This window comes from Phalacrocorax carbo, chromosome 9, assembly GCF_963921805.1.
Source record: "Phalacrocorax carbo chromosome 9, bPhaCar2.1, whole genome shotgun sequence".
NCBI classification, from domain to species: Eukaryota; Metazoa; Chordata; class Aves; order Suliformes; family Phalacrocoracidae; genus Phalacrocorax; species Phalacrocorax carbo.
In genome coordinates, this window is record NC_087521.1 from 8,859,001 (window position 1) to 8,886,292 (window position 27,292).

General features: G+C 38.5%; 1 protein-coding gene across 3 annotated transcripts in view; it reads left to right on the plus strand.

Annotated features, from left to right (window-relative positions):
* AKAP6 (A-kinase anchoring protein 6) overlaps nucleotides 1-27,292 on the plus strand; it is a 237,152-nt gene that overhangs the window by 38,623 nt on the left and 171,237 nt on the right. For all 3 annotated transcript variants that reach the window (XM_064460237.1, XM_064460235.1, XM_064460236.1), the window contains exons 3-4: nucleotides 2,372-2,623; nucleotides 7,438-9,204. In XM_064460237.1, the coding sequence (XP_064316307.1) occupies nucleotides 2,372-2,623; nucleotides 7,438-9,204 (2,019 nt within the window). The remainder of the gene's footprint in view (nucleotides 1-2,371; nucleotides 2,624-7,437; nucleotides 9,205-27,292) is intronic.

Sequence of the window (27,292 nt, forward strand, 5' to 3'; positions counted from 1 at the left end):
TCAGCCAATATTTTCAGTACATTATCTAACAATTGTCAGCAGGCACTTGCTCATTGTTAATACTTTCTTCTTATAGCTTTGTGTTTTCTACCTCTCTGAGAATTCTTATGGCAGTTGAATTCAGCATGTGACTGTGTGTGAAGCTGGAAAATAACGAAAACTTGTTTTGCAGGTTGGCACAAACTTAAGCTCATTCGCAGGAGTAGTCTAACTGAAGGAATCTTAAATATTTTTCAATAGATTGAGTCTAATTTACAAAGTTACAGTTACTGGGCAACAACCTATTTTTCAATCCCTGAAATTAAAATTAAGCTACTTTTTGGCCAAGAGGAAAAAGACATGAACAACACTGAAGAAATGAATGCAAATTCAGTGAGATTATTTCACTAAAAATATTCTTTAAAACATTTGAAACGTAGAAATACCACTGTGCTTTTCAGTCAAGTTTCAGCTGTAGTTGGATAAATGGATAATAATACCTTTTTCCAGAGCTTGGAAAAGATATTGCTAAGAGCTTTAGCTTTGTCTGTGTGTCTGTAGAACTAGATTAGCACACTAATCTAGTAACTAGAACATCCATTTGCTCACCTGGAAGCGTGTGGATATTTGATGCCCTGAGCACTTGCAGCCCCACGTGTTACCAGGCGAGGCTGTGTTTTGTACTTGCAAATATAGATGCTGGTTGTCACAACAAGGGCACTGAGGATAGAGGGGGAGAGATACTGCCTCTCTCTCAAGGCAGCCCAAAACTCTGTTAATTGAAACTCCAATGTTTTGTGCTCATCTCTGGCATTTCTGAGAGCTTGTCCTGTAGGGGACTTGATTTAGCTGTCAGTGCTTTATTAAAATGAGTAACTACTGATTGATAGTACTCAACCATAATAGTTTCTTAGGGGCTAATATTGTGCTATCTGCTGTACTAAAATTATTTAATATTATCTAGGGATTTTATTTTGGTTTAATTTGTTACATACATACAATTACATATTCAAGAATTTGGTTTTACTTTCAGACTGAAGATGTCAAATCTGAACTGATAAAAATTACTATACTGTATTATTAATTTGGAAAGGATAGCAAGTAAGATTTTCTTGCTATTCTACTGCTGTACAAAACCACAAGAGTATCATCAGGGACATAAGGTTTCATTGTAATTGTCTGATAGAATTGTTTCAGTAGCAAACTTGAAATGAATCACAATGAGATTGTTTATTCTTTTTTTTTAATTTTTATTGATGTTATGCATATACTACCCTTTACCTGAAAAGGACATTTCTGAAGGTTTTAATTAAAATAATTTCTTTATGTTTTTTAAAAGAAATAAGTCTTGGATTTAAAATATGCTATTAAGTCACCTTTAAATATATACCACAGATGTAGGGAAAAAAACCTTCTAGGATCCAGTGCTAATTTTCTTCAGTATTTTCATCACATTCCCTTACTTGTTTATGACATGTATTTTACACATGATTTTCAAACAGAATTCTGAGAAAGCAGTGTTACTCACTCAATAATATATGACCAAATATTCTTTAGTCTTGTGACTTATCCTTTCACAAAGAAAATTAAGACTATATTGTGAAGATTTTACACTGTATGCAGTACAGTTTAGAAACCTGGAACATCAGTTGTTAAATTTGGAGGATACCAGCCCATCAAAACCTTAGTTTTATAACCTGGTAACTTATATTTTCTTTTCCGCTTTCTCAACACAACTGCTCACAGCTTCTCTGCTTTCACTCTTTCTCATTCTCCACCTATCATCTTCTGTTCAATTTTGAGTCCAGAACAAGACCGCAAAAAGTTAGCACCCTCTCATCACAGCAGTCAGCAACGGATCCCAGAAATATCTTACCCACATTGAGTCTGTCCCATTCTTTTGCCCTCCTGGGCTGTAAAGGCTAGATTAAAAGGTAAATTCTGTCCGAGAGAATTTTGTTGCTGATGGCACAGATCACATTCTTTGCATTTTAACTGGGTGGGGGGGAGGAAGCATAGAGGGAGTGCTTGTGTCAGTCTTATAAATTTCATTCCCATTGCTGTCTTCTAGGATGTCACTTTACAGTGTTAGTTTTCTGCTCCTGATTCATGTGATCTTGTTGTGCCATCCTCCTTTACTGTATGCTGTCTCTGCACTTACTGAGCAGCCCTGCCAAACAGGACAGCTGCTGGTTCAGTTGCTGTAGCATTGCCATAAGTTTTTAAAAAAAAAAAGAGGAGAAAAAAAAAGAACCCTGGATGTATTAATTACATTATCTTTCCTCTCTGAAATAATGTATTCTGCATTTAATAAAACGTACATGAAAAGGAGAGCTGATCCATGAAAGGACCATGCCTGTAGCTAAATATCTACTTTATTTTTCCATTACAGGATATTTGTGAAGATATATCTGATCACGTTGAACAAATTCATGCTCTACTAGAGACTGAGTTTTCCCTGAAGCTTCTGTCTTACTCTGTCAATGTGATAGTCGATATCCATACAGTACAACTACTCTGGCACCAGCTACGTGTTTCTGTTCTGGTTCTGAGAGAGCGTATTCTCCAGGGACTACAAGATGCCAATGGAAACTACACCAGGCAGACTGATATTCTGCAAGCATTTTCTGAAGAGACTAAGGAGGTATAGTAACTAAATTAAATTTTGAGAATTTAATCTGTATTTGAAGCAGCACATGCCTGTTGCACATTTAAAATTGCTCGGATTACAATTTTAAGGATGGCTTATTTGTCTTCTAGATGTTTTGCTAATTTTATGTTTTAAATGACTTCAGCTGACATCTGTTCTCATTGACCCAAATTAAAGCAAATTAAGGTTAACTTTCAGAAGTGTCATGCTAGTGGCTAGCAATGTTTTCTCGTGATTGAAATATTTTTCATGAAGGGTCAGAAACGCTAACAGAGGTGCATGTGGTCTGAAGTCCTTGGTCTGGTCGCTCATTAATTTAAGGTTCATATCTAATTCGAAACTCATTTTTTATGTACAATGAATTCTTTAATGAAAAGCTTAGACATTTCCCTCTTGCAAACACAAATCGGAAGCTCACACAGTGTTTTTCAAAACTTTCCAGACTAGATCAATATTGCGTTAAAGCTGAGAGCATGTACTTTAATTTGGTTGAGTGGCAATTCTGCAACATGCCTCTAAACAGTCACACATTTTGTCTGAGAAACAAAGATGCATGAATTATACATTTTTTACTCTAATGGGGTGTCAAATTCATGCACATGTAAAAGCTTTGTAAATCTGGATTCATTTGACTAAAATACCTTTTTCCTCTGAATTCATCATTTCTAAATTAGCTTCCTTAGAAGAACACTACTGGCCCAATTTTTAAAACTGAAAGAAGATGCATATTTTTAACAGTTAGGGTAATTAATGGTTAATAGAAGATACCTTAGAGTGTAGAGGATTCCTCATCTGCTGAAATTCCTAAGATTACGATAAAATACTTTTGTTAGGATTAGATATATTTACAGAAAGACACCTCTAGATCAACGCTGTGAGATTGTGTGACCTGTGTTACAGAGGAGTTCAGAAGTCCCCATAACATGTCCTGAATTCATATCACTCAAGTTTAAAGAGAATGTGCGTATTTCTCTGCTCCCTCACGGACTTTATATTTGTCTTTGGCACCAACAGAGTGGGTGGTCCTGAAATCAATACTCAGATATGCCCAGGCCCACCTTCCACACCCCCTCTTCCTCATGTATACATACCTGGTGCTTCAGATTCAGTTTCTGCTTTGCTGTTGCTGGTAAATCTTTGCCAAATCTGAAGGAAAACCACACTTGTCTGAATATCCAGTGGTGAATTAGGGTGAAGCCATTATTTTATGACATGAATGTGGTGATTTCAAGACACAAGGAAGGGGCAGATTCAGATACTAAGAAACAGGAAATGTCCCATCTGGATCTGATTACAACTGCTATAAAAAACATCCCTCCAATACAGGGGAGGACTGACTGGGGAAGGATGGATTATTTTTCAGTGGACAAAAACCATGTTGCCAGATGGGCTTATATAAGAAGTCTAAAAAAGACAAAATATCCTGACACAAATTTTTTCTCCACCCCAACTGAAACATAAAAAATAATCGATAAAATTAATGGCTAGAAATAGCAGGAACACAATATTAAGTTTCTGCTCTATTGCTTGAATAGATTCCCAGAAATTGCTCTACAGATGTTAACATTTTCATTGGGTATAATGGTCATGGCTTTATTTGATGAAAATAAATAAATAAATAAAATGTAACATCGAAGACAATTGTATCTACTCTTATCTACCTTTTTTTATGTTTCCCCCATATCCTTTCCCAGACAGGACTACACGGTGGATAGTAAGTGCCTCATGATGCAGGTATTATCTATTAGGGATTTTCATGCATATGTGAATAGAGAGACTGAGCAAACCTAGAAACCTTTGCCCATACAGAAAACCTTCCCTTGGAGAATCATTCTCCTCATTTTCAGTACTCCTTGGGGATCATGAATCAGGAATGGCAGCTTATATTTTTATCCTAAGATTGAGAAGTCATCTGGTTTGAAATGAATAAAAGGAAACTTTCACAAACAACAAAGTTCTGTTTCGGAATTCACTAACGTAAGACATTTAGAAGTGGAAAGAATTTAAAAAAATAAATGTGAAAACTAAGCACAGATCAGAAGAATTATAACCTCCAGGTGAGGAAGTCCCTATGCTGCTTACTGGTAGAAGCTGGAAGTGCGGATAGGAATGCTGTGTGTGGAAGGACTGTGAATGTATACCCACGTCTTATAGCTCAGCCAGCAGAAAATGTTTAGAACTGATGCAGAGGCAGGATAATGGGCTAGATGGAAATTTGATCTGAACCAGTACAGCAAATGTTACACTTTTCCGTAGTGCATGAACTTATCATTTTACAAAATATTTGGCTCACTCCTTAAGTCACCTGTCTTCTGTGTTATAGTGAAGAGTGGCTTTGGCTGCCAATGTTAACTGAGAAGCTCCAAGGAAGAAGTGACCTGCCAAGGTTTCTTTCACGTTCAGTGAGACAGTCTCATCTTGTTAATATTCACTACTCTCTCAGTTTATAGACTGTGCAGTCAATCACAGCGCAACAGTCCCAGTTGGGCTATATTTACACTGTAGCTGTAACACATGTAAATGTGCACAAGCTAGCACCAACATAATGAACAGGGATAACACTGGTAGACTAGCTACGAAAACATGAAAGCATATAGCCCAGGTTGTTCTGGCTTGGTTAGGAACCCAGCTTATTAACTGGGCAGGCAGTAACCACTCTGGCCATCTCAGCAGTGCCATACTGAATAAGGTGCCAGCAGGAAAAGGGCACAAAAAGTTTCGTGGCTTGGAGGAAATAGAGGGACCAGTGAGGCAAGCTGCCTGTCATGATGGAGATGCCAAATTAAGAAAACACTTTTTTAAATAAAAAAATTTGCAAAGGTAAGATTTTGAACGACCACTTCTCCTTCAGGAATTACCAAGAGATAGATAAGAAGGAAAGAAAACATGAGTTCTGTGCAGTCTGAGCCCTGTCCAGCTGAACCTAACCTGTGAGTTTTATTTCACGATTGATAAAGCCAGGAAATATGGAAAGAATCAGTATAAGGCTATTTTAAATACAATGAATCCTGATATTCTCAAATGGTTGGTAAGTTCGGAAAAGAAATATCTTACGAACTAAATTAACTCATTTGAAAGAGTAAAAAATATGCAGAATTGTGCTGGTTTAAATATACATACAAGAAGGTGTTGGAAACAGCCTACAGAGTTTTACAGGAAGCATTATTTTGTAAAAAGAGACAAATTTTTTTAACTAAGGCATTCCTATTGGTAGCCATTACAACTAAATGTAGTATTTTTCTGAAATAAAAACAATAATAAAAACATGGTAACACTGGCATTAAATACTGCTCCTCTGAAGCACACATTTATGAGTCTGCTTGGAAAATGACCAAGAAATATGGTTTAATGCATGTGATTGTAAATTTTATTAATGTTAATAAACACATTTTTAAGAGACGAAGGAATGGAACTCGTTACTCAGGAGAAATGAATGCCCTTAGGGCCTTGGAAAGGTTTTTGATTTATATATGGTTTTACAGTTTCTAATCTTTTCCTGAGATTAGAGGGAAAATGCAGCTGTAATACCGATCATTGTTTAGTCATTATTTTCCTTAATAAATGCAGCTCCAAAATATAAATTTGACAGATTTATTGAAACCTCCCCTTTTAATTCTGGACTATTGAGAATGTACAATTTGTGGCATAGGCTCTACATCTGGATAGAAAGTGCTAAATAAAATATATTTTCAACGTCCAAGATTATGGTTGATAAATATATTTCTAATCGATCTTTTTTATAAATAATATTTTTAACCAGAGGATTTTTTTATAGTTTTACTTTGAGTAATGCAAGTGCAGTGGACTGAGTACAGGGCTCAAACATTATGTGGTTATAGAAGGTAGCAAGCAATAGCCTTCTTTATTGAGACTGTTTTTGTTCAGACCAAATCCAAGTGGTTTATTGTGAGTCAAAGAAATTGTGAGGTTATTGCACCTTCTTCAGGCATGATGCCTAAGGTCCTTAAACTATGGGTTTAGGCACTGTAGTGAGATAAGCTGCTCCAGAGACTGATTCAGACAGGAACCTATTATGGATACTCAAGAGTTTGCGTTAAAACTCATTTGGCACCTGAGATGGCCTCCTCTGGCTATGTCTGTGTTTCTGAGGTTGAAGGACTTCCACTGAGAAGGGACACGGCAGGCCAGAGGTTTAGGATTCCCAGCTACAGTTTCTCTTCCTTGAGCTGTTCTCCACTTGTGCTCCAAATATCTAGCAGATAAATCCTGCTACTTTTTTTGCTACAAAAAATTGAAATATGGTTAGCAACCTCTGTCTCATAAATATGGGAAGAAATGTCTGTCATTGCTAGATGATGCTTGGAAAAAACGTTCTGGCAATCAACTGAAAAATCATAGAGTGGCACGGGTTTCTGAGAACACAAGATTAACAAGGTGGCTGATATACTCAGCAGTCCCCAAGATCCCCTCCCTCCTGTTTGAGGCAGTTAACACAATAAATAATACAAGTCTGTTGTATGGAATTTCTGAGTCCCCCCTACAGAGTGAGTAGAACAGAGAGCAGAGTTGAAGACAGAAAATACCAACACAAAAGTGAGTTGCTATTTTTAGGTAACTCGCTGTATCAGACTGAAGCTAAGCATTTTTCAGTTTACTGCCATTTTTATTTCCCAAATACTTTAGAATGGTTTGCTCATCTACAGGGTACTGCAAAACCAGACAGGTCAGTGATGAATGCTTTTCTAGATTTTAGGCAGTGAAACAGAGAAGCTGATAGTTTGTTACTTGTGTGGGCTGTATATGAAAATTAATCCTCTTAAAAAGTACCATTTCTTTGTCTATTTCAGGACCGCCTTGACTCTTTAACTGAAGTTGATGATTCTGGACAGTTAACCATCAAATGTTCTCAAAATTACTTGTCACTGGATTGTGGTATTACTGCATTTGAACTATCTGACTACAGTCCTAGTGAGGATTTGCTTGGTGCTCTGGATGATATGACCTCCACCCAGGGGAAAGCAAAATCATTTGAAGCCTGGAACTACACTGAGATGGATAAGGACTTTCCAGGACTTATCAGAAGTGTGGGTTTACTTGCAGTAGCAACGGATTCCATTGCTTCCCAGTGTAATGAAGCATTAAATGAGAAAGAAACCCATGTACCTCTTTCAGGAGAAGATGGAGAAGAAAGCAAAGACATGAAAGCACCACACGAGGTCTCAATAGTATCTCCTTCTGTGGACTCCTCTCTTTCTAAAGGACCTTGCTCTGAAGATGGTGTTTTACCTACTGACAGCAAACCAGAATGCAATCTTCCACAGCACACCAGTGAAAAAATCAAATACTCTCACTGTGAAAACTCTACTCCTAAGAGGTCCATAAGAGACTGCTTTAATTATAATGAAGACTCCCCCACGCAGCCTACATTACCAAAAAGAGGTCTATTTCTGAAAGAAGATGTTTTTAAAGATTATATGGAAGCCAATGATTTAAAAAGACAAATCTCTCAGATAGTTAAAAACGAAATGAGTAGAAGTACACCCTCATTGTTAGATCCACCAGACAGGTCCAAGCTTTGCCTAGCTTTACAGTCACCCTACACTAACAGTCCATCTGCAGTTAGTCAGTCATACGATTGCTTAAATACAATAGATGATAGAAATCTTGAGTGCACAATAAATAATCACTTTAAGGACAGTACCATAAATCTAGGGAAGCCTACTTTCTACACCTGTAAAGAAAAATCAAAGCACAAGAAGGCTCGTGATGCTCCAGAGAAAGTGAAAGCTGGCAGAACACCTGGAGGTATGTGTAAACTGGCTCCACCAACAGAAGTCAAAAAAGGAGGACATTCTTCTCTACAAAATGGAATTAATTCTCATAACTCTCAGTCTCTGGAGGAGACGGAAACAGATTCTTCTGCATCATCAGATTCTTGTAACCAGAGACACACAAATGGGCAATCACAAGGTAAAACTGAGCCTTTTAGTTCACCAACACGTAGCCAAAAAAGTGCTTCCTCAGCTGGTTCTGAGCTTACCAACTCATCACCTCCTCTACTGAGAAGAAAGAATAATAAAAGCTTCTCCTCAACACCAAGATATACTCAAAAAAACAGTGAAGATGGTGAGGTCTGGTATGGATCTGATGAATATTTAGCACTCCCTTCACATCTCAGACAGACTGAAGTATTAGCTTTAAAACTAGAAAATTTGACAAAGTTGCTGCCCCAAAAGCCCAGAAGAGAAACCATTCAAAACATTGATGACTGGGAGCTGTCAGAAATGAATTCAGATTCAGAAATGTATCCAACGTACCAGACAAAAAAGCACAAAAAAACGGGTAGAATTTCACCAAGCTCTTCAAGTGATATAATATCCTCTTTAGGTGACAGTATCGAATCTGGGCCTCTCAGTGATATCCTCTCTGATGAAGATCTTTGTATGCCTGTATCTTGCATTAAAAAATACATCGAAGAAAAGTCAGAAAGGACTGCTGTCACTCAGCCCTCTGAGAATGACACTCCTGCCTCAAATAAATCAGCTTTAATTCATCAACTGATGCAAGATATCCAACATCAAGAGAATTATGAAACCATATGGGAAAAAATTGAGGTAAGGCAAAAATCCCGTGTTCTTGATAAGCCTGTATATGGAGATGGAGCTGTGGGCAGGGGTGGAGTTGTTTTCTTGTTTTCTTTTATTGATTAACATAGTCTCATCTAGTGACTGATAGAAGTAGAGAACAGCAGTGATCACTGTAATTATAACAGACTGCTGTTAACTTTAACTAACCACGCAGAATTTGCCTACATTATTTTACTTACACCAATGCCTTTAAACTTGTCAAAACATTATTTTCTCAATAGGGCTTCTCTTTGGCAAGAGCAGGTACATGATAAGTTATTTTTCGGATGAAGTGGAAGATAAATATTGGACAATCAGGAATCTTTGTTGCATTTGAATCAAGTTATACTTAATATCATCTGCCTCTTTTTTTAATATAAAAAAGAATTACTTTAGTCCAAGAATAGAAGAATAATTTTCTTGATACGTGTCATATCATGTATAATAATCACATTTCTTTTTTAATCAGTTCTCCTCCCTTGCAGTGATTATTTTCCCTCAAGTATTGGTGGAACTAAGCATAACATTTTTTCTTTTTCTTCTTTTTTTTTTTTTCCACTTAAATAATAATACCTAAATAATGGCAATTTAATAGCACAATATGCTAGAGCAATAATGGCAATATACTATCCTATTAAACTTCAGATGAGAAAGGATTTCATTCCTGGCTTCTGGCATCACTTCTTCAGAAATAACTCTTCTTTATAAAGTGGAAACCTTTGCAGTAGTTAACATTATGAGAGATCTTTCTAGGAAGAAAAATAAACGTTGGAAAGGGAAGTGAATTTGAATGAATAATCAAATAAGGACCTAGCCATCTCAATAATATAATTATTAAGTTACATTCATAGTAAATTTTTGTTTCAATTTTCTGATGGGTTTGTGTTTCTGGCCATTGTAGAGGAGAACTCTCCTATTCAGAACATTTCCTGTCCATCCTCAATATAGTTTAGTAAAAAGCCTGTCAGAAAAGAAAGCTCCCTGTCTACTAGATTTCAAAGTTCTTTAAAATTCATGAAATATGCATTAAAGGGTGATCTTGGCATCTAAATGCTAAATCTGGTATCTGCATTATCTTCTGTGTTATCAAGCTCATAAAAGCCAAGAATAAAGAAGGACATAGTTTTATAATTTCAGTAAATGCTTCTTACGAGGCGTGATTTCTGTAACTTTTAAGACATTGGAAGTATTATGACTAGTAGAAAAGTAATTGAGCTACAGATGTTTGAGTATGAAATCAGGGTAGAAAACATAGAAAGAGAAATTTCTTCTTAAACCAAGGAGGGAGCAGCAGCTGTCAGCCTTGAAACACTCAGCTCTAAAGGGCAGCGCTTAATGATTCAAGTTATTCCCTCCATCCTCATGGCTGATATTCATCTTCTGGACTCTGATGAAAGAACTGTCTTCGTAAGTGCAGGCTGTTTCTTTGCTTAAGTTTGTGTAGTGTTGAAAATAAGTCCAGATGAAGCTGACAGATACAGAGCCCTTCATTCCATGCAAACAACAAAGCCCATCAAACCTGCTTGTGAATACCTAAGATCTTGTCTTTCAAATGATACTACAAGAACCTGTTTGAGGAATGGAATTGTTGTCTAGAGACCAGCTCCTTCCACTAGATGCTGACTAGCATCCTTTTGGCAAGAAGCAGGTGGCAGAGAAACTCTTTGCATCACCCTGTCAAATCATCTTGTTTATTTTTCTCAAACTTTTTGAAAAAAGTAATTCCCTTTTGGGGGTCATCTCTCTTTGTGTGATTCCCTGCAGCTGCAGTTCAGTTCTGCCAGGATGGAGGAATAAGAACCAGCTGTAACAACTGGCTGCAGCTGTAAACACCCACTTCCTCTCCATACCCATCCTCTCCTCACCTCCTCTGGAGAGTGGATTGAGCTCCTGACAGCAATTAAAGGTAGTTAGCTGTTCTCTGGCCAGAGGAAACTGTTCTAGCTAGTGATTACAGCTGTTCCTCTTGGCTTGAGGAACTTTGCTGCTGCTGATCCTACTTTTTCTAGAATTCCTCAGTGTTCCTGGTTGTGATGAATGTTTGGGAAATATTGATCACAGAGTTTGAAAAGAATCTTATGAAGTATGTTTTGGGAAGGGGCTCAGAGTAGAAGGAGGGCTTTAAACAGAAAGGAGACCAGATGCAAAGAGCACTTCTAGTAAAAGAGATCACTCAGTCATCCACCCCCTTAAAAGCAGCACACAAGAAAGTTTCATATTTATTTCATGCAGAAAGAGGTATGCTAGCTACAGTAAATGGCTTGAAAATGTATTTCCTGAATGGTGAACAAAAATAATCAATAGAAAAGTTTGTAATGCTTGCAAAGCAATTGTAACTTTATAATACCTTAAAGAAATATAAGGTTTTCCCAAGCTGCTTATTTACCTGAGTTTTTTCATTGTTGCTAGTAATTGTGTTGTCTGCTTGTAAGACTAGTAAAGAACTGATTTTTTAATACAAGAGCTCTTACCAAGGTAAAGCCTGCCTCAGTAACACTAAGGTGCCTTGCTGTGGTACTTTAATTTGACATAAGTAACAGAAAAGTAGAAAATTCCTCCCTTACCTGATGTTATGAAGTATTGTAAACAAAATCTAACTAAAAATAGCATACGTGTGCCTCAACCAAGTCCTTTCTTTTGCCAGATCTCCTGTTTCATAATTCCCTCAGCAAAGTACAAAAAGTGTGCCGTTGCTTTTTTAATTGTCATCATTTGGCAGTTACATTAATTCTGTTATTTAATAAGAAGTCTCCAACTCAAAAAGTAGTTTCCTAATTGCATGAATACATGCCTTAGCAATAATTCGATACTACTTTTTTTTTGGCAGCATTTTTGTGTTAAAGAAGTCAGATCTGAAATGAGAACTTAATTAAGGGCAGAAGCAGCATGCTCCTGCGCATTAGTAATCTGGTTACACTGCTGCAAATGTCTAGCCTCGTATACTTTATTTATTGAGATTGTAAAACAAAACTAAAATAACTCAACCTTTCATTTTGGGATAGTAAGTGTTTAGAAATGACTGGCAGCCTCAAAATCATTGAAAGTCATATTTTAGCTAGGTAATATGGCAAACAAGGAAGTTTCAGTATTTTATTATGGTGGGAATAATTTTGAATTAGTATAAATTTGGTAATATGTTGGTAGTAAGCAATTTGTTGAACATACGCGAAAACATTTATTGGAAGCCTATTGATTTCTCAACTATATGGAGGAGAGTCATGTGCAGAAACTGATAAAATGTAGTTTTTCATACTTGCAAATTACGCAGATGTCCTTGGATGGGTATTATCATGCTGTTAATCTATCTGCCTGCCTACAAACAAAATTCTGCTTGAGTGGCCCATTTGCTGTTACATAGGATCACTTTCTTGCTTTGCAATAAATATTGCATCCTCTTGCCATATTTTGCCTGGCACTGCAGCTAATTCTTTGGCACATGCCTCTTATGCCTTTAGTACTGGGAACCTCCGTTCTGGGGTACATAATTTCTGTGGCTGTTCCTTCTATGGTTCAGAAATTACATTTTGGAGTTATTTGTGAGAATGAGTGGTACCAAATTTTGAATGTTCCTCTTATTGTTATAGTTCAGCTTTTAGTAGCTACCCCAAAATGAATTTTTAGAATGCAGATTAAGCTCTGTAGTTTCTGTTATACTGACTGGAGGGGAAAAAGACATAACAACACTGTTCTCACCGCTAAAGTCAATACAGTTTTTTGCAGTAAGAAAATGGCCGATTGCCACTTCTCATATGTAACACTAGGACTCTGTGGTATCAGTTTCAGAATGCTTTAAGGTTTACTGTCTTTAAGAAAACTAAGTTTTCCTTAAATCATACTAATAATCTATTTCGCCCCATCTTTATGTGAAAACTGGAAAGTTGGAAGGAAAGAAAGACCTTGGGCTGATTTCATGATAATGCATGTTCAATCATCTTATGTGAATAAAATAATAAGAACAATAAAACCCCTTGTTCAGACAGTTTTATCTCCTTGTCTAGGAAGCAATACTAGATTGACTATACCGACATTCTTGTGCTGTAATCTGTCGTCACTGATGATCCCTTCTACTTGATTTTTGAGGGCACTATTACAAAGGGTAGAAATATAACCATTTGCAAGACACTCCATTTAAATGAAGTTGTTTGCTTTGCAGGATCCAGGGTTAATTGTATGGAGCAAATTGCCAATTTTTTCCTGTTATACAGACTTATAGCTTGGTTTATCACAGGCTCCATTTCTGTGAGAGGCAGCTGAATTTCCTCTGCAAAAAGCAATTTGATATCTATCAATCCTGTCTTTTTAGCTCATCACATTTCAGGAATTTGCCCTCAACTCCATTGGCTCTGTATTTTGCCTGGGGAGCCCAGTCAGCCTTAGCACTAGTTACCCATCTTCTTGATGTGCTAAGGGAATAACATAATGCTGCTCTGCATGCTTTTCTGCTGTGCGTTAGAGCATACCCCAGGGATCCTACAGCAGAGCGCTGGAAAAAAGACTCTGCTGCCTTCCAGGGCTAAGTCAGGGACCCCCTCACCCTCGTGCAACCATTAATCCCCTCTGAACCCAAGATGACTCAGTGGAGCAGAGATTAAAGACCCCTTTTCCGAATTATTGGAATAACAGGAATAATTTTCCTGTCTAGGAGGAACTAAGGATCAGTGAGTCTACAAAGGAGAGAGCAATATCAGAGCTCAACTTGTTAGTGTGACAAATAGTTTGTGGGTTGGGTGGGACAGATTTGCATTATTAGAGGGTAGTCACAAAAGGTGACTAAATGGTAGGCTTCTGCAAATGGTTAATGGACTTGGTAGAGCAGGTTTGTATTGGAGATACAGCTGAGAGTCCATTTGGGCAGTGGAGAGCCAGTTGGTTAGAAAATATTTAGAGAACTGACACAAAGGGGAAATAATTTGTGGTGTTTAGATTGAAAGGGGTTGCTTCTGGGCAGAGAATGGACTGAAAGCACACCAGTACAGTTAAGGTAGAAGCCGGATTGCTTTAGGCGAACCAAAGTTTATTCATATTTGGAGGTGATTTTCATCACTGGGGGGAAAGCATGCATAGAGAATGTATGAAATTTGGGCTAACAAAGAAAAAACATAGAACCTAAATCAGTAATGACAGAACAGGTGGAAAAAGCAAAGATAATCAACAAGGAACAGGACTGGCTTATTTTGAATTACCAGATAAAGGATTTTTAAAGTGTCGTTCTCCCCTCAGCCCTCTTGCTTTCAATAACCTAGTAACAGTGCTTCTAATACTGACCCTCTTAAAATAAATGGATTGCATATTTTTTCCTAATAGATAGAGTGCTTGCCAAAGTTTGTTCATCTCTGAATCTTACTTATACTGCTTCATACAGTTTAGACCGAAATACTGCTGTTGGTTGATGACTGGTTTATAAAAAGTGAAAGAGGTGTCAGATCCAGAAATTCCTTGGCAACTCTGCAGTTTTCTCAGCAGTCTTGCTGCTTTGTGCAGTGCAATTGAAAATGTAACTTCACATCTTGCACGGAGAGTCAAGTTTGTGCTTTGTTGTTTTGAGTCTGTTATTCCCCTGCTTTGAAAGCCCATCCCTCAGTTTTCAACTATTATTAAGCAGTAATGTAGTATACATATGGTACTCTCTTTTTACTTTTCTCACTTTTACTCAGACAAATACTCCACTAGAAGATGATATTGAAGTACAGCAAACCCTCTGTTCCTCCAAAACACTTAGTTCCTAACAGTTTGCTTGAATTTTAAACAGCTCCTCCAAGTACATTCACTTTTCTTTGGCATTTGCTTTACCACAAATAGTCTGAGTGAGTTTGTCACCTGCAATCTCTGTGAAAGCAGCAACTTCTATGTAAGCTGTGCATATTCTGAATTTGTAACTTTATATCTAAAACTGACTGCAGGAATTATGCTTCCTTAATGAAACACATCTATTGTGAAGCATATGCTTGTTCAGAGCTGTTTGAATTTCCAGTGTAAAGACCTCAGAACTATTTCCCAGTGAGAAGGACCTTGGAGTGCTGGTGGACAAGTTGACCATGAGCCAGCGCTGTGCCTTTGTGGCCAAGAAGGCCAACAATATTCGGGGCTGCATTAAAAGGAGTGTGGCCAGCACATCAAGAGAGGTTATCCTCCCCCTCTACTCCGCCCTAGTGAGACCACATTTGGAGTACTGTGTCCAGTTTTGGGCCCCCCAGTTTAAGAAGGATGTGGAACTGCTTGAGCAAGTCCAGCAGAGAGCTACCAAGGTGATCAGGGGACTGGAGCATCTCCCTTATGAGGAAACACTGAGACACCTGTGTTTGTTCAGCCTGGAGAAGAGAAGACTGAGGGGGGATCTTATCAATACCTATAAATATCTAAAGGGTGGGTGTCAGGACGATGGGACTAGACTCTTTTCAGTGGTGCCAATGACAGGACGAGGGGCGATGGGCACAAGCTGGAACACAGGAAGTTCCACCTCAATATGAGGAAAAACTTTGAGGGTGCCAGAGCAGGGGCACAGGCTGCCCAGGGAGGCTGTGGGGTCCCTTCCCTGGAAATATTCAGAACTTGCCTGGACGCAGTCCTGTGCCCCCTGCTCTGGGTGTGCCTGCTCAAGCAGGGGGGTTGGACAAGATGATCTCCAGAGGTCCCTTCCAACCCCTACCCTTCTGTGAGTCTGTGAAATCATTTTAGATCAGGGATTTTATACATTTAGTATTTGGCAAGTCCTTCCAAATAATTGGGGTGGGGGGTGGGGGGAGAGAGAGAGAGCGAAACAGGAAAAATCTGTTCACAAATAATTGTAGTAGCATTGATTTGAGGGTATACCCTTACTAGTATCTAGAATTGATTGTAAGGAATATGTCTACAACCGATGTTTGACTCATCTGACGTGAGAACTTTGGCTGCAAAAAGCCTCCCGATTCTCTCATGTTCTGTGCATAGTTGGATACCGCATCTCAGCTCAGGGATGGCTACTAACAGCTTAGGTGAACTGAGGAACAGCTGCTTTTGCATGCATGATTCTGTGAGCCCTCCTCTTACGTTCTAATGCAGTTGCTCAGATCAGCTTTAAGTGACCACTGGCTTTACAACCCAGAGTCATGTCTTAATCATCTGTATCACAGCCTAGCCACAAGCCTGCACCAGAGCCATGCACATTATTTATTTATGAACTGGAAACTTTCTAGAAATTGGTCAAGTATTATTCCTTACCTTCTGGATCTCTGCTAATAGGCAAAAGGGTGCAGCAGAGCTGAAGATGGAGAGGGGGAAGGGTAAGACTGCAGGAGGTGGACTTTCTGCTCTCACTGTAGCAAAATACAGGCTTGAAGGTGAGCAGTGAGTGCCTGGTGACCTACTGAAAGGCAAGAGGGGCTCCAGATTTAAAAGGGACACAGCAAAAACTTGGAGAACTAATCAACTTCAAGAGGATCTTGTGATTGACTCCTTTCTATAAGTGCAGAGACAATTGTTATTGCCTGGGATTGTTCAGTGTTTTCAGTTCTCTCATGGAGGTAGAGGAAGGCACTCAGAAACTATTGAAATAGGTTTGGAAGCTTTCAGTGACAGCACTAGCTTTCAAAACACAGAAAGTCAAATTGCTATTGGGAATTCACTTCAAGGCGCATATGGTGGTTTAAGAGGAATCATCATCTGATTTTCAGGACTGAATCCTCTATAGCTGCTGTCTTACAGGGGGCAGGTACCAGGGAGAGGGTTGTTTGTGAAGAGTTTGAGATAATTTCGGAGCTACCCTGTTAACCAGTTACTGTGTTGATTTTAGGCCTCCTTGAAGTGCCACCATTATTAAACAGAAAAGTATTGAATTTAAAATAGTGTTTTCTAATGTTCCCTTAAATATGGTAAATATGGAAGAGTGAGAGAGAATGATCATTGCTTTATATTTTCATAGTGATATGCCTTTCCCAATGTTTTGAGGTCTAGCTGTTCTGTTACATAATATACTTAGGCTCTTGGATATTTATGTTTTATGCATCTTCTGCGAGGAAGTACAGGATATTCCAGAAAGATACAGTATACTAAAATCACCATACTCTATTCTAAATATTTAATTATTTAAATAATACATTGCTACTAACTTCCACCTAAATCAAATTCCAGTCTATCTACTGTTGTTAATGCATCATTGCCTTAAAATGTGTGCATGCTGGAGATGAGTCAGCAAGAGAAATAGTCAAGGGTCTAGACAGAATTAACCTGAGCAGAAAGATCAAGTCCACTTATGTAAGATTATTGCATAACTCCTCAAAATATGTTCATATCTTTTTATTCTTGTGTATCTTTATACGTTTTGACGGCAACTGGTTTTCATTCCTTCATCCTTTCCAGTATGTTATGATCAGGAATGAAACATTAAATCAGGCTGACAAATCATAGTTGTCATCATTAGGCATCAGAATGAATTTAATTTGTGGTAAATATGGACAGAATATTGTCTCTCAGAGGCTTGTTTCAGACTGTCTGTATGCTTACGCAGGTATTTAAAAGTTATCTTGAAAGCAACCAGAAAGCAAAAAAATTGTTTTCTCGTCCTTGCTTTAAGTTTTGGAGCACAAATGATAATCTTTGCAAACAGCTGAGATGTCCTTCACAAATCAAACTTGAATCTTACCTGAATATTCCTTTATGGTTAGTAAAGACTTATTCTCATGTGGGTCAAGTAAAATTAGCAGAATGAAGTTCTAGATTTGCCTCTGCTTTCCCTTGGACAGTGTTTGGGAACTCTCCAGGCTGACAGAGGGAGAACCAACAAGGAAACAGATTTTTGGGAGTAGAGAGCGTAGATGTTCAAGTCACAGTAACTTAATATTAAAAATTGCTTTTTACCTACTGCTGCTGGCATCTGACTACGTGAATGTTTCCTCATTGTGCTGTACAAGACTAAAGACACACAAGGTAATTCAAAATGTAAATTCTGCTGCACTATAGCAGCTACCATAAAGTTGGTTCAGGTAAGTCCAAACTAGGGTCAACCTCATCTATGCATTGCAGTGCAAATCTCCTATAGCTCTGTTGAGGTACAGAGAACCAGAAGAAAATAGTAAATTTGTTAGGAACTATGAAGCTTCTGGGGTTAAGAAGACAAAAGAAAAAAGACCAGAGATTATTTTTATTTTATTCTGTAATTATTTCCGAATTTGGGGGATAAAATAAGAAGTCAGAGTTAGGGTCTAAAGAGGGTGTAAAGGAATGCCCACTAGAGACCACTGGAAAAAGAAACTACCTATAAGGGGAGGTAGATGAATTAGGAGGCAAAAGAAAAGCAATTAATGAAGGAACTAATAGTGACAGGATTTCTTTGGAGACTGAAGGTGAACAAGAATCAAGTGCATAACAGGAGGCTAAATTAGGAAAGTAGAGAAATAATGATGGAGTAAAGAAAAGAGGTGGTGAATCTTAATCTCTCCTTGCTGCTGCCATCTTTAGTGAATAGTGGCAATCACCATTTTCCCTGTCTTTAACCCAGAAATCTTAACTGCAAAACAAGTTCATGGGTCAAAGAATTATAACCTCTCGTGTGAGGTGATGGACTTGACCTCTTCTAACCAATTAGCCTTGAATAATAGGAAATGCTGAATGAAACGTTCTGATTTTGAGGGGGAATCATGGTCATTCCATCTTAAGTCATGTAAATGATAGAGTAGAGGTCAATATCTTTAGCAGTTACCCACAAGCAGAGACCATCTCTTTTACTTTAATAAAAAGTGGTTTATTCCTCAGTTTTGGAGAACTTTTAGACATGGTGATATATCGCCCTCTTGAGGCCAGAACTTGTTACTGCACCTATTTTACAGAAATTTTGCTTAATTCGCTTCTCAAATGAACGAGACGCACAACTGTACAAACGTAGCTGACAGAAATTCAGAGATTAAATAAATCATAAGATAGAATACTTCCTCCTTATGAAGATCTTTTTTGCTTTAGTGTAATCTCCAACAGATTTTTTTGCTATGTATTTTATTCAAAAAAATTTAATGTTGACATACTGTTCTGATACTAAAAAGTAATAGCTTGTGTAGGCTAATTATTAAACTCTTTAAAAATATAGCCTGCACGTGCATTTCTATAGATTTTGTGAAATATATTAGAAGAAAAACACCTTATCCTCTGCAAAAAATTTAGAGATGTTGTCTCCCTGCAAATATAACCGTAATTTTTATTATTATTTAGAGAACTCTCGTTATATTATGTAAATAAACAGTGTTTATTCCTGCTTTGTGACCATTAGGCCAAGAATATAGTGGCTTTCTTCCTTTATCTATCACTTACTGTCTAACTTACTGAAAATGTTATGTAAAAATGAATTTAGCTTTTATTTAAAAGGCACTGAAAATCTTATGGAATTAATTTTATGCCACTGGGTAAAGGTATACAATTTGGCTGATTTCATTCTTTTAACATGAGTTCTTCTTTGTTTGGGAAAAGGTAAAATTTTTGGAAGTACACAAAGCTCTATTTAACGGACAACACGCCATAGGGCCACTGATTTGAGGCTACAGGAACAACCATGGTGTACGTATATCATGTGCACCTTTCAAGGAATTAAATGCTGGTGAATGAGTTTCATTTCCAGCAACTTTGAGATCAGAGAGTAAAGAAATGTTGGGACCAGTTAGGGAAGGTGCCAGCATGGCTCCAGTCGAGTGGCCTCCAGTGCTGCCCAGTGCGTGTAAGGCAGCAGCTGACCATCGGCAGAAGTAACAGCTGCACACGGACGTTCCAACCCCAGTCCACTGTCTGAAGCCCAAGTACTCTGGGTATGCAAACCAAGGAATGATGGTCATCCATAACTGTCTATTTTTCAGAGCAGAATAAAGCGTGTACTGATACATTAGAGAGGCCTTTTATGGAAAAACTGCAAATGAAGATTAGTTTGCCTTTTGGATGTAGTTCAGCTCATAATCGATACATACATTAGCTGTGAAACAATCTGAAAATAAGGTATGTTGCCAACACAACATTTAGAATAATTATATGAAGAGGCAATGCAGTACTTCCAAGTACCCTTACATCACTAAGTTGCTTCAACGTAAATAGTTATATTAGCAGCATTTTTAGAAAAAGCACATCAGATAACTAGCTTCACTGAAAATGAAGATAACTGATTATAGACTCACATCATCCACAGAATTTCGTTCAAGCTTGCTGCATAACAAACATTTCATACTGAAAGAAAGGGGGCAGTTCTGATCAGGAGATTTGATTTTATGTTTTTCTGTAGAATAAATAATAAATTTGCGCTTACGAACGACAGGTCCTGAACTAACTTCTCCATTTTCTATTCTAGTGTAGAGTTGCTCAGAGTGGACAAAAAAAGTCATTTGGGACTGTGAAATAGATGTGAATATACTGCAGCATTGCGCCACTATCCTTTAAAGAGGACATAGCGACTTATTTTGGTGCCTGGTATTTCTACCAAAGACAGGCCCTTCTCCTGTGTTGTGCTCAGGGTCCCTCCAGAATCCAGACACTCCTTCCAGCTGCTGCCACAGAGTTGAAGTCCCCCTTTCTGTGAGTTATTAGCATTGTCTTTCTTGACTCAGGCAGATTTATTTGCTGTTCTTGTCCTTCCCTTGATGCATCACTGGCTACAAATTTCTGGAGAGAGGGTGTTCATAACTTGCTCCCTGGTTTACCAGCTGAGTGAAACAAGAGTACGTGACCTAAAAACATTCACATCTGTTAGCTGATCTCTAGATATAGCAAGTCTTTGACTTAGACTGGGTGACGTGACGGTATAATCTAAAAAGGCCTCAGTTTAGGATATTTGATGGTGTGATACATAAGCAAAACTTATCCTGTATTAGAAGATGTTTTGGGCACCTATCTTTATTCCCTAGCTGCCTCTTAGGCCTCTTGGATTTTATGTAGAGAAGAAATGACTCAGAAAAAAGTTATTTTAAGAGTAGTGAGAGTTTCTGTGAGACATGACCAATAAGAGGCATCGCTTTTTGTGAATAAATGTATTTTTAGAAACAACATCCTAGTAGTATGATGAACTTTGAAGCCCAGATTTGGATGATCATTCAGAAGTTTACACATTACTCAGCTTGCTTACAGTGTCACGGTTGCTGACTGTTCTGCTTTTAACTATAAGCACTTTTGCCTGCCTGTTTTATTCCCAGTGACCCAAAGAACATCACACTGGTTTTTTAACTAAATAAAAAGAACTATCTTGTCCTTTGCTTATATTTCCTCCTCCTCTATTTTCCTCCCTGTTTACGCCCCATTTCCTCATTGTCCGTTCTTCCTTCCTGTTTCTGTCTCATTTTCAGGGCTCTTGGTATCCTTCAACTCCTGTGTTTCTCCTTTCTGCTGCTTATACTGTTCACTCCGTAGTTTGAGTATTGTTTCCTCAGGAACCTTTTCCCAGTCGACCTCAGAACTTCACACAGAGTAGGGGTGCTGAATGAGACGCGTTCTAGAAACACGTGAATGCAGGTTTACACTGTAGCGGTTTTCTGACAAAAGCCAGTACTGATTAGAACAGTGGAAAATATTTATTTCTTTAACCAATATATCGGTGTCTGCATAACCCAGTGGTGAGAAAACTTATTCGTGCCAAATTGGTGTTTTTTTTGCCAATACTGTTTTCATTAGTTTGAGAGGACGCTTTAACTAGCTTGCACAAGAATGGTTGTCAGGCGGTATAAATTGTCTCCACGAGAGGGCTTGTGCAGTCTGCTTTTCAGCAAGCGCGTTCTTTCGGAGGCCAGCCTGCGGCTTGGTCTTTGTCGCTGCCATCCAGCGCTATGGCCTGATGCGGAACTTGAACAATTCGAAATATTGCCTCGAAAATAACTAAGATTCAAATTAGTATGCATGATAACTTTGGAGGTAGATAAGCAAAATTATTTTCTGTCACCTGGAATGTGAAGGCATATGTAAAATTTTTCCATACAGCGAAGGATATGCTAATTTAACTCATTTACTTGATTCCCAGGAGTGCTCTGAGTGCTTTGAATCTCACACCACTTTTGAGATACAGCACTGGCCTCCCATATTTTCTCAGCATGAACTCTGTCCTCACCTGAATGAATGTGGGAGGCCTAAAACCTTACTTGGCTTTGTGCCTGCTAACATTATATCTCAGGTAGAAAGCATGGCCACGTCAGTATGAGAAGAGATCAGCAGCCATTTTGTATGCCTGGCATTATTGCCATCAGAGCAGATGGCATCTCTGGAGGTTTACAACCAATCCATATTGCTGTTAAGTTCATACCAGATGATTCTTTAAATGATGGATGACAGTCTTCCCTTTCCCCTCCCTTCTCTCCACTAGTCCTCTCTACTCTTGAACATTTGCAAAGTCACAATGGTGCTGGCCTTTCCTGTGCCACTATATAACATTCATATGCGTAGCTGTCTTGACCTCAGGGCTATGTGGATATCTTTCTCCCAGCAGCGTCCTTGCAGCCCATGGATTTTGCTTCTGTGGTTCTAGGTGTTCACTGATCCTTCAGAAGGCTTGGGGGGAGTGTTACCAGTAGTGTTGGGAGCTTGCCTGCTATCTAAGAATGCACCTCTCAGGAACAGGGTTTAGGAAGCATTTGGCTTACTTTTCCTGCAACTGTCTTTGCCCCACAGTAAATCTGCTGATACTTAGAATGTCCCTTTTTAGATCTTCTAAATTTCAAAGAGCAGCGGAGGCCTTGTGGTAGTTCTTTTAAATGCAAATTAGATCTTCACCTTGAGCAAAAGGTAAGACAAGGCATAGAGTAAAGAAAGAATTATGTTTGTGGCATCATGGAAAGGTTTAAGTAATCTACAGAGATACATTTAGGAGTGATTCTTAATATTCAGATTAGCGTAACCTGCTCTTTTGTCTAGAAGCAGAAATAAAGTCAAAAGTCCCATGGGCACAGTGAACTTTTTATTGCAGAATCAGGTTCACTGTCTTCAAATATAGTTATTTTTAATGGATTAAAAAGTATCACTTTGTATGTTTCTCTGTATCATGCTTTTAAAGCCTATCCTACCTTTATGGTTCTGGCTCTTTTACTGAGGCTTTAGGAAACTGGAATACAGTATGGAAAAATAGCTTGGAAATATTAGCAAAATCTGTTAATTTAGTAGTGGACCAGAAGCTCTGCAAAAATTAAGACTAAGAGTATGCTATCATCAACTTTTAGGGACAAAGCTAGAAGTAAGTTAATTTGTAGCGTTTCCTAGGCTTGTAAGAACTATGTTTTATTGTCTTTACTGTTTCAAGACTAGAAGTACTCTCAGCTCTCCAGACAAATGTCCCCAAAAAGTTGAGATATGTCTGACTGGCTCTGCTTGATATAACTCTATATTTTTATATATTATTCCTTCTTGTTTTCCAGCATCAGAATGCATCCTGGGGACTCTAAAACCAGGAAAAGCCAGGAGCCAGTGAACATCCTGTGCTACCACTTTCCATTCTGTAACCATATAAATCATGACCAATTAGATAGATGCTCATTAGGGAAAATACATTCAATAGTCATTTCTAATTCTGTGTGTGGTACTTGGGCACACAGCCTAGAGGTGGCACTTGTGAAAGATTTGTGTAATTTAACATTTGGTTTTAAAAATGCTTAACTAGACAGTATATAGTAGAAGACAAAGATGTGTCTTTACAAAGACGTCCACTAAGAAAAGTAGCTGACCTTTATCTTTTCCCTGTTTGGAGGGAGTGCTTAAGTTGCACATTCTCATAGGCTGAGGTTACTGAGTAAATGTAAAAAACTTTAGCAGAAAGCTGCTAATTTCTATTTCTGAAGTGTTTGTGAATGAATGTATCCTGAACTGCATATTAAGTACTGCCATCCTACTGATGTGTTTGGTCAGTTGTATGTTCCTGTGAGGTCATTGTCTGCCACAGAATCTTGACAATATCACACAAAGAATATTTTCCATTGTGGCACCTTGGTTCCTTGGGGATCCCCAACATCTGTACTGCTAATGGTTTTATTGCTGCCTCTGGGTCTAACTCCAATTAAATTGACTACGGCAGTTTGTTGCAGCCTCATCCTCTTGAGTACCTGGATTTCTTGGACTTACCTTTGCCTATGAAGAAAGTGCGCTTTTATCCTTTTGAAAATAAAGTCCATGGGCAGGAATGTGTTCCTCCTGAGACTAATATGCAAGTCCTTTTGTGGTTAGACAAAGGGTTTTCTTAATGCATTCTGTGATAGAAGTGCCCTTAGAGCCAGCCCATCCTTGTACACAGACCCCTCTGTGAGCTCAGTCTTTTTGTAAATTGGGAACAAACTTTACAACACTGTCTGCTTGCAACAAAATTGGACATTCATTTTTAAGCACACAGCCTCATAACCAATTCTTTTAAGACGAGAACTCCCTTTGTGTAATAAAAGGGAAGGTGGAGAGAAAAAAGGTCTGGGGTAGTGATTTAACAAGCACTGTTGTCTGGTGCTTCCACACAGAGGTTTGTGGAATGAATACATTAGACTTTCCACCGTCACTGCTAACTACCACGGCAGATTATTTTAGTATGTTTGCATTTAATAGTTTGGTGCATCTCTTTTATTCTGATTTTAATCTTAGTTCGAGTCATTAGAAGGGTTTTGTACTTTTACAAATGCAATGACCGGAGTGACTTAAGTATAAGCCAGGATGCACGTTAAATGAAAATGTTAGACTAATAAACTGAGCGGTTTTAACACTGCACAGCTTAAAATTAAAAGCCAAATGGTATTGAAATAATTTTTCTACCTGTGCCATGTAGGCACAGTAAATCTGGGAATTTTCTTCCATAAAAAGCAAAAATGAAATCTGGTCTAGGATGAGGGCCATAAAACTTTTCACAATGGTGTTAACTGGATGCGGGTTCATCCTATGTGTTTTATGGCATAATTTTGGCAATGTTAATGCTAGCTTCCTTAAGTGTACATATCCAGAATCCTCATCTAAAGGAATCTCACATCAAAAATATAATAAAAACATCTAAGATACTGCAGCTTTTAGTGTACAAAAAAAAAAAAAAGTTGCATTTTTAAATATAGTGAAAATAGCTTTTTTTTTCTTTTGGTGCCTTTTTTTTTTTTTGTAACCATAAATGTGCTGTCTCTTAGACTAAAGCTCAAAATTACAGAATTGGGTTTTAGTCTGTTTCCATTCTAAATGTGGTCTAATAAAAGTGGGATTTGTAAAGTGATAGCTGCAGCTGAGATGGAAACTTCCTCCTTTCCCATTCCATTCAATTAATGAAAGCTGAACTTCAAAGTCTAAATAAGATCATGTGAAGTGCTAAAATTATTGAACACCAGAACTATCTGACCAAAAAAAGAGAGAGCTTGTAATGTAAAAGTAAAACTATACCACTGAAATGAAGTCAGGTAACTTAAAAGTTCTAGCGCAAGAAGTGGCTTTAGCTTAGTTGAGAGGCATTTGTGCATAATTTTAAGTGACTCACTTGACAGTCATGCATTTTTTTTTATGACCGTGACAGTAAAAGCTTTTCTGGGAGGTCTTAGTTGCACGCTGCTCAGAAAATTGCAACCCAATGAGAATATGTCCGAGCAACACCCCTGACAAGCTAAGACAATATGTAGGGATATTATCAGGGACTGGAGCCTATCTACAGTACCATAAGCACTCAGGCTGTCATCACTAGTTTTGTAGTTGTTATCAGAAGTTAGGTTGTTCAACTGCTCGTTTTGCTGACAGCCCATAGCATTTCTCCTGGGCTCTACTTTGTCCTTTTTTTGACCATGAACATTAGCTGTGCCACCAGCTCTGGTGGAGGATGTAGCTAGGGTCAGTGGGTACCAAGACTCCTTTGATCGACACAATTGTCTGGCAGTAAGCATCAGCTTCGGGTCTGCTGCCACAGACTAGGAAGTGGGAAGCTAATGAGTATCTATTTCTAGAGGAGGTCGGTCTTTGGCCAGAGATGGGGTCAGCTTCTGAAGCTCAGTGGGAAAGCGCAGGAGGGGACTGCGGAAGCTGGAGAGACACTGCGAGCAAGGAACTCCTGGGCCATGCCAAGAGGCAGTAGTGGGATGCAGGTAGTGAGCACTGAGGTGTGCTGAACAGTTGTCGTGGGTAGGGAGTAATATGCAACAGGATCCAGCAAAACAGGGAAAGGGAATGGAATCAGGCACAAACTGTTTGGGATGCCAAAGACTGCCTATTTCTGTGTTCATTTTAAGTATTTAATTTTTCTGATGCACACTTGGGATAGACAGAACACACACAGTCCTATTAAATGTAACGAATTGCATGTGAGATTTGTTCATCTGACCACCTCCATAGGCCTTGCCACTGTGCTCTGGGGTTTCTTGTACTGGCAGCACACCACCACAGCTGCTCGCCTACTTGGTTATCCCACACACCAGACACAACCAGGCTGCCTAACCCAAGATCCTTTGGCCAGCTGTACCAGGTGTAGGAAGCCCTGCAGCCCTGTGCAGCAGCTGGAGGATCTGTATCTTTTGTTTGCCCTTGTATTTAACAGAACAAGGGTGGGAGGCACGCTTCCAGGTGCACCCTTCTTTCGCCCGATGTCCACGCGTGCCTTTGGCCTCAGAGCTGATCAGTCCCTGCCCTTTTTGGGTGACTCAGCAAGTGAATTCTCATGTCTCATGATTCAAAAAATTTGAGTGTTCTGGTCATTAATGAGGAAGCCTCAGGATATTTAGTTAAATCCTATAAAATTTATCTTTAATTCGTCAGTTAATTAATTCCTTAATTCTATAGAACAATTGAATTAGGTATATTTTCATTCTGTAAGACACCAAAGCAGGCACACTGAGTTACGGCTTCCCCCCCCCCCCCCCCCCCCCAGTACTTAAAATTGTCTTTTTTATTCTTATCCATCCTGAGCAAATAGAATTAGACCACAAAAAATAACTTTGTACGTGCCAAAGTTCACATGAAGCCATTTTTGCTCTAGCTTTGTTCAGGGATGTGTGATTAGAACTTTCTTCCTTCCCCTAGGAAAACCTATAAAATTGTTGTAAAACAAAATGGAAAGCAGAATGTTTTAAAGGTGAATGTTTAAAAATTTTCTGCATGGGGTATGGGAAGAGCTTTATCGTTATTAGCAAACTTTATGACAGAAGTTGCTAAAAATCATCTAATA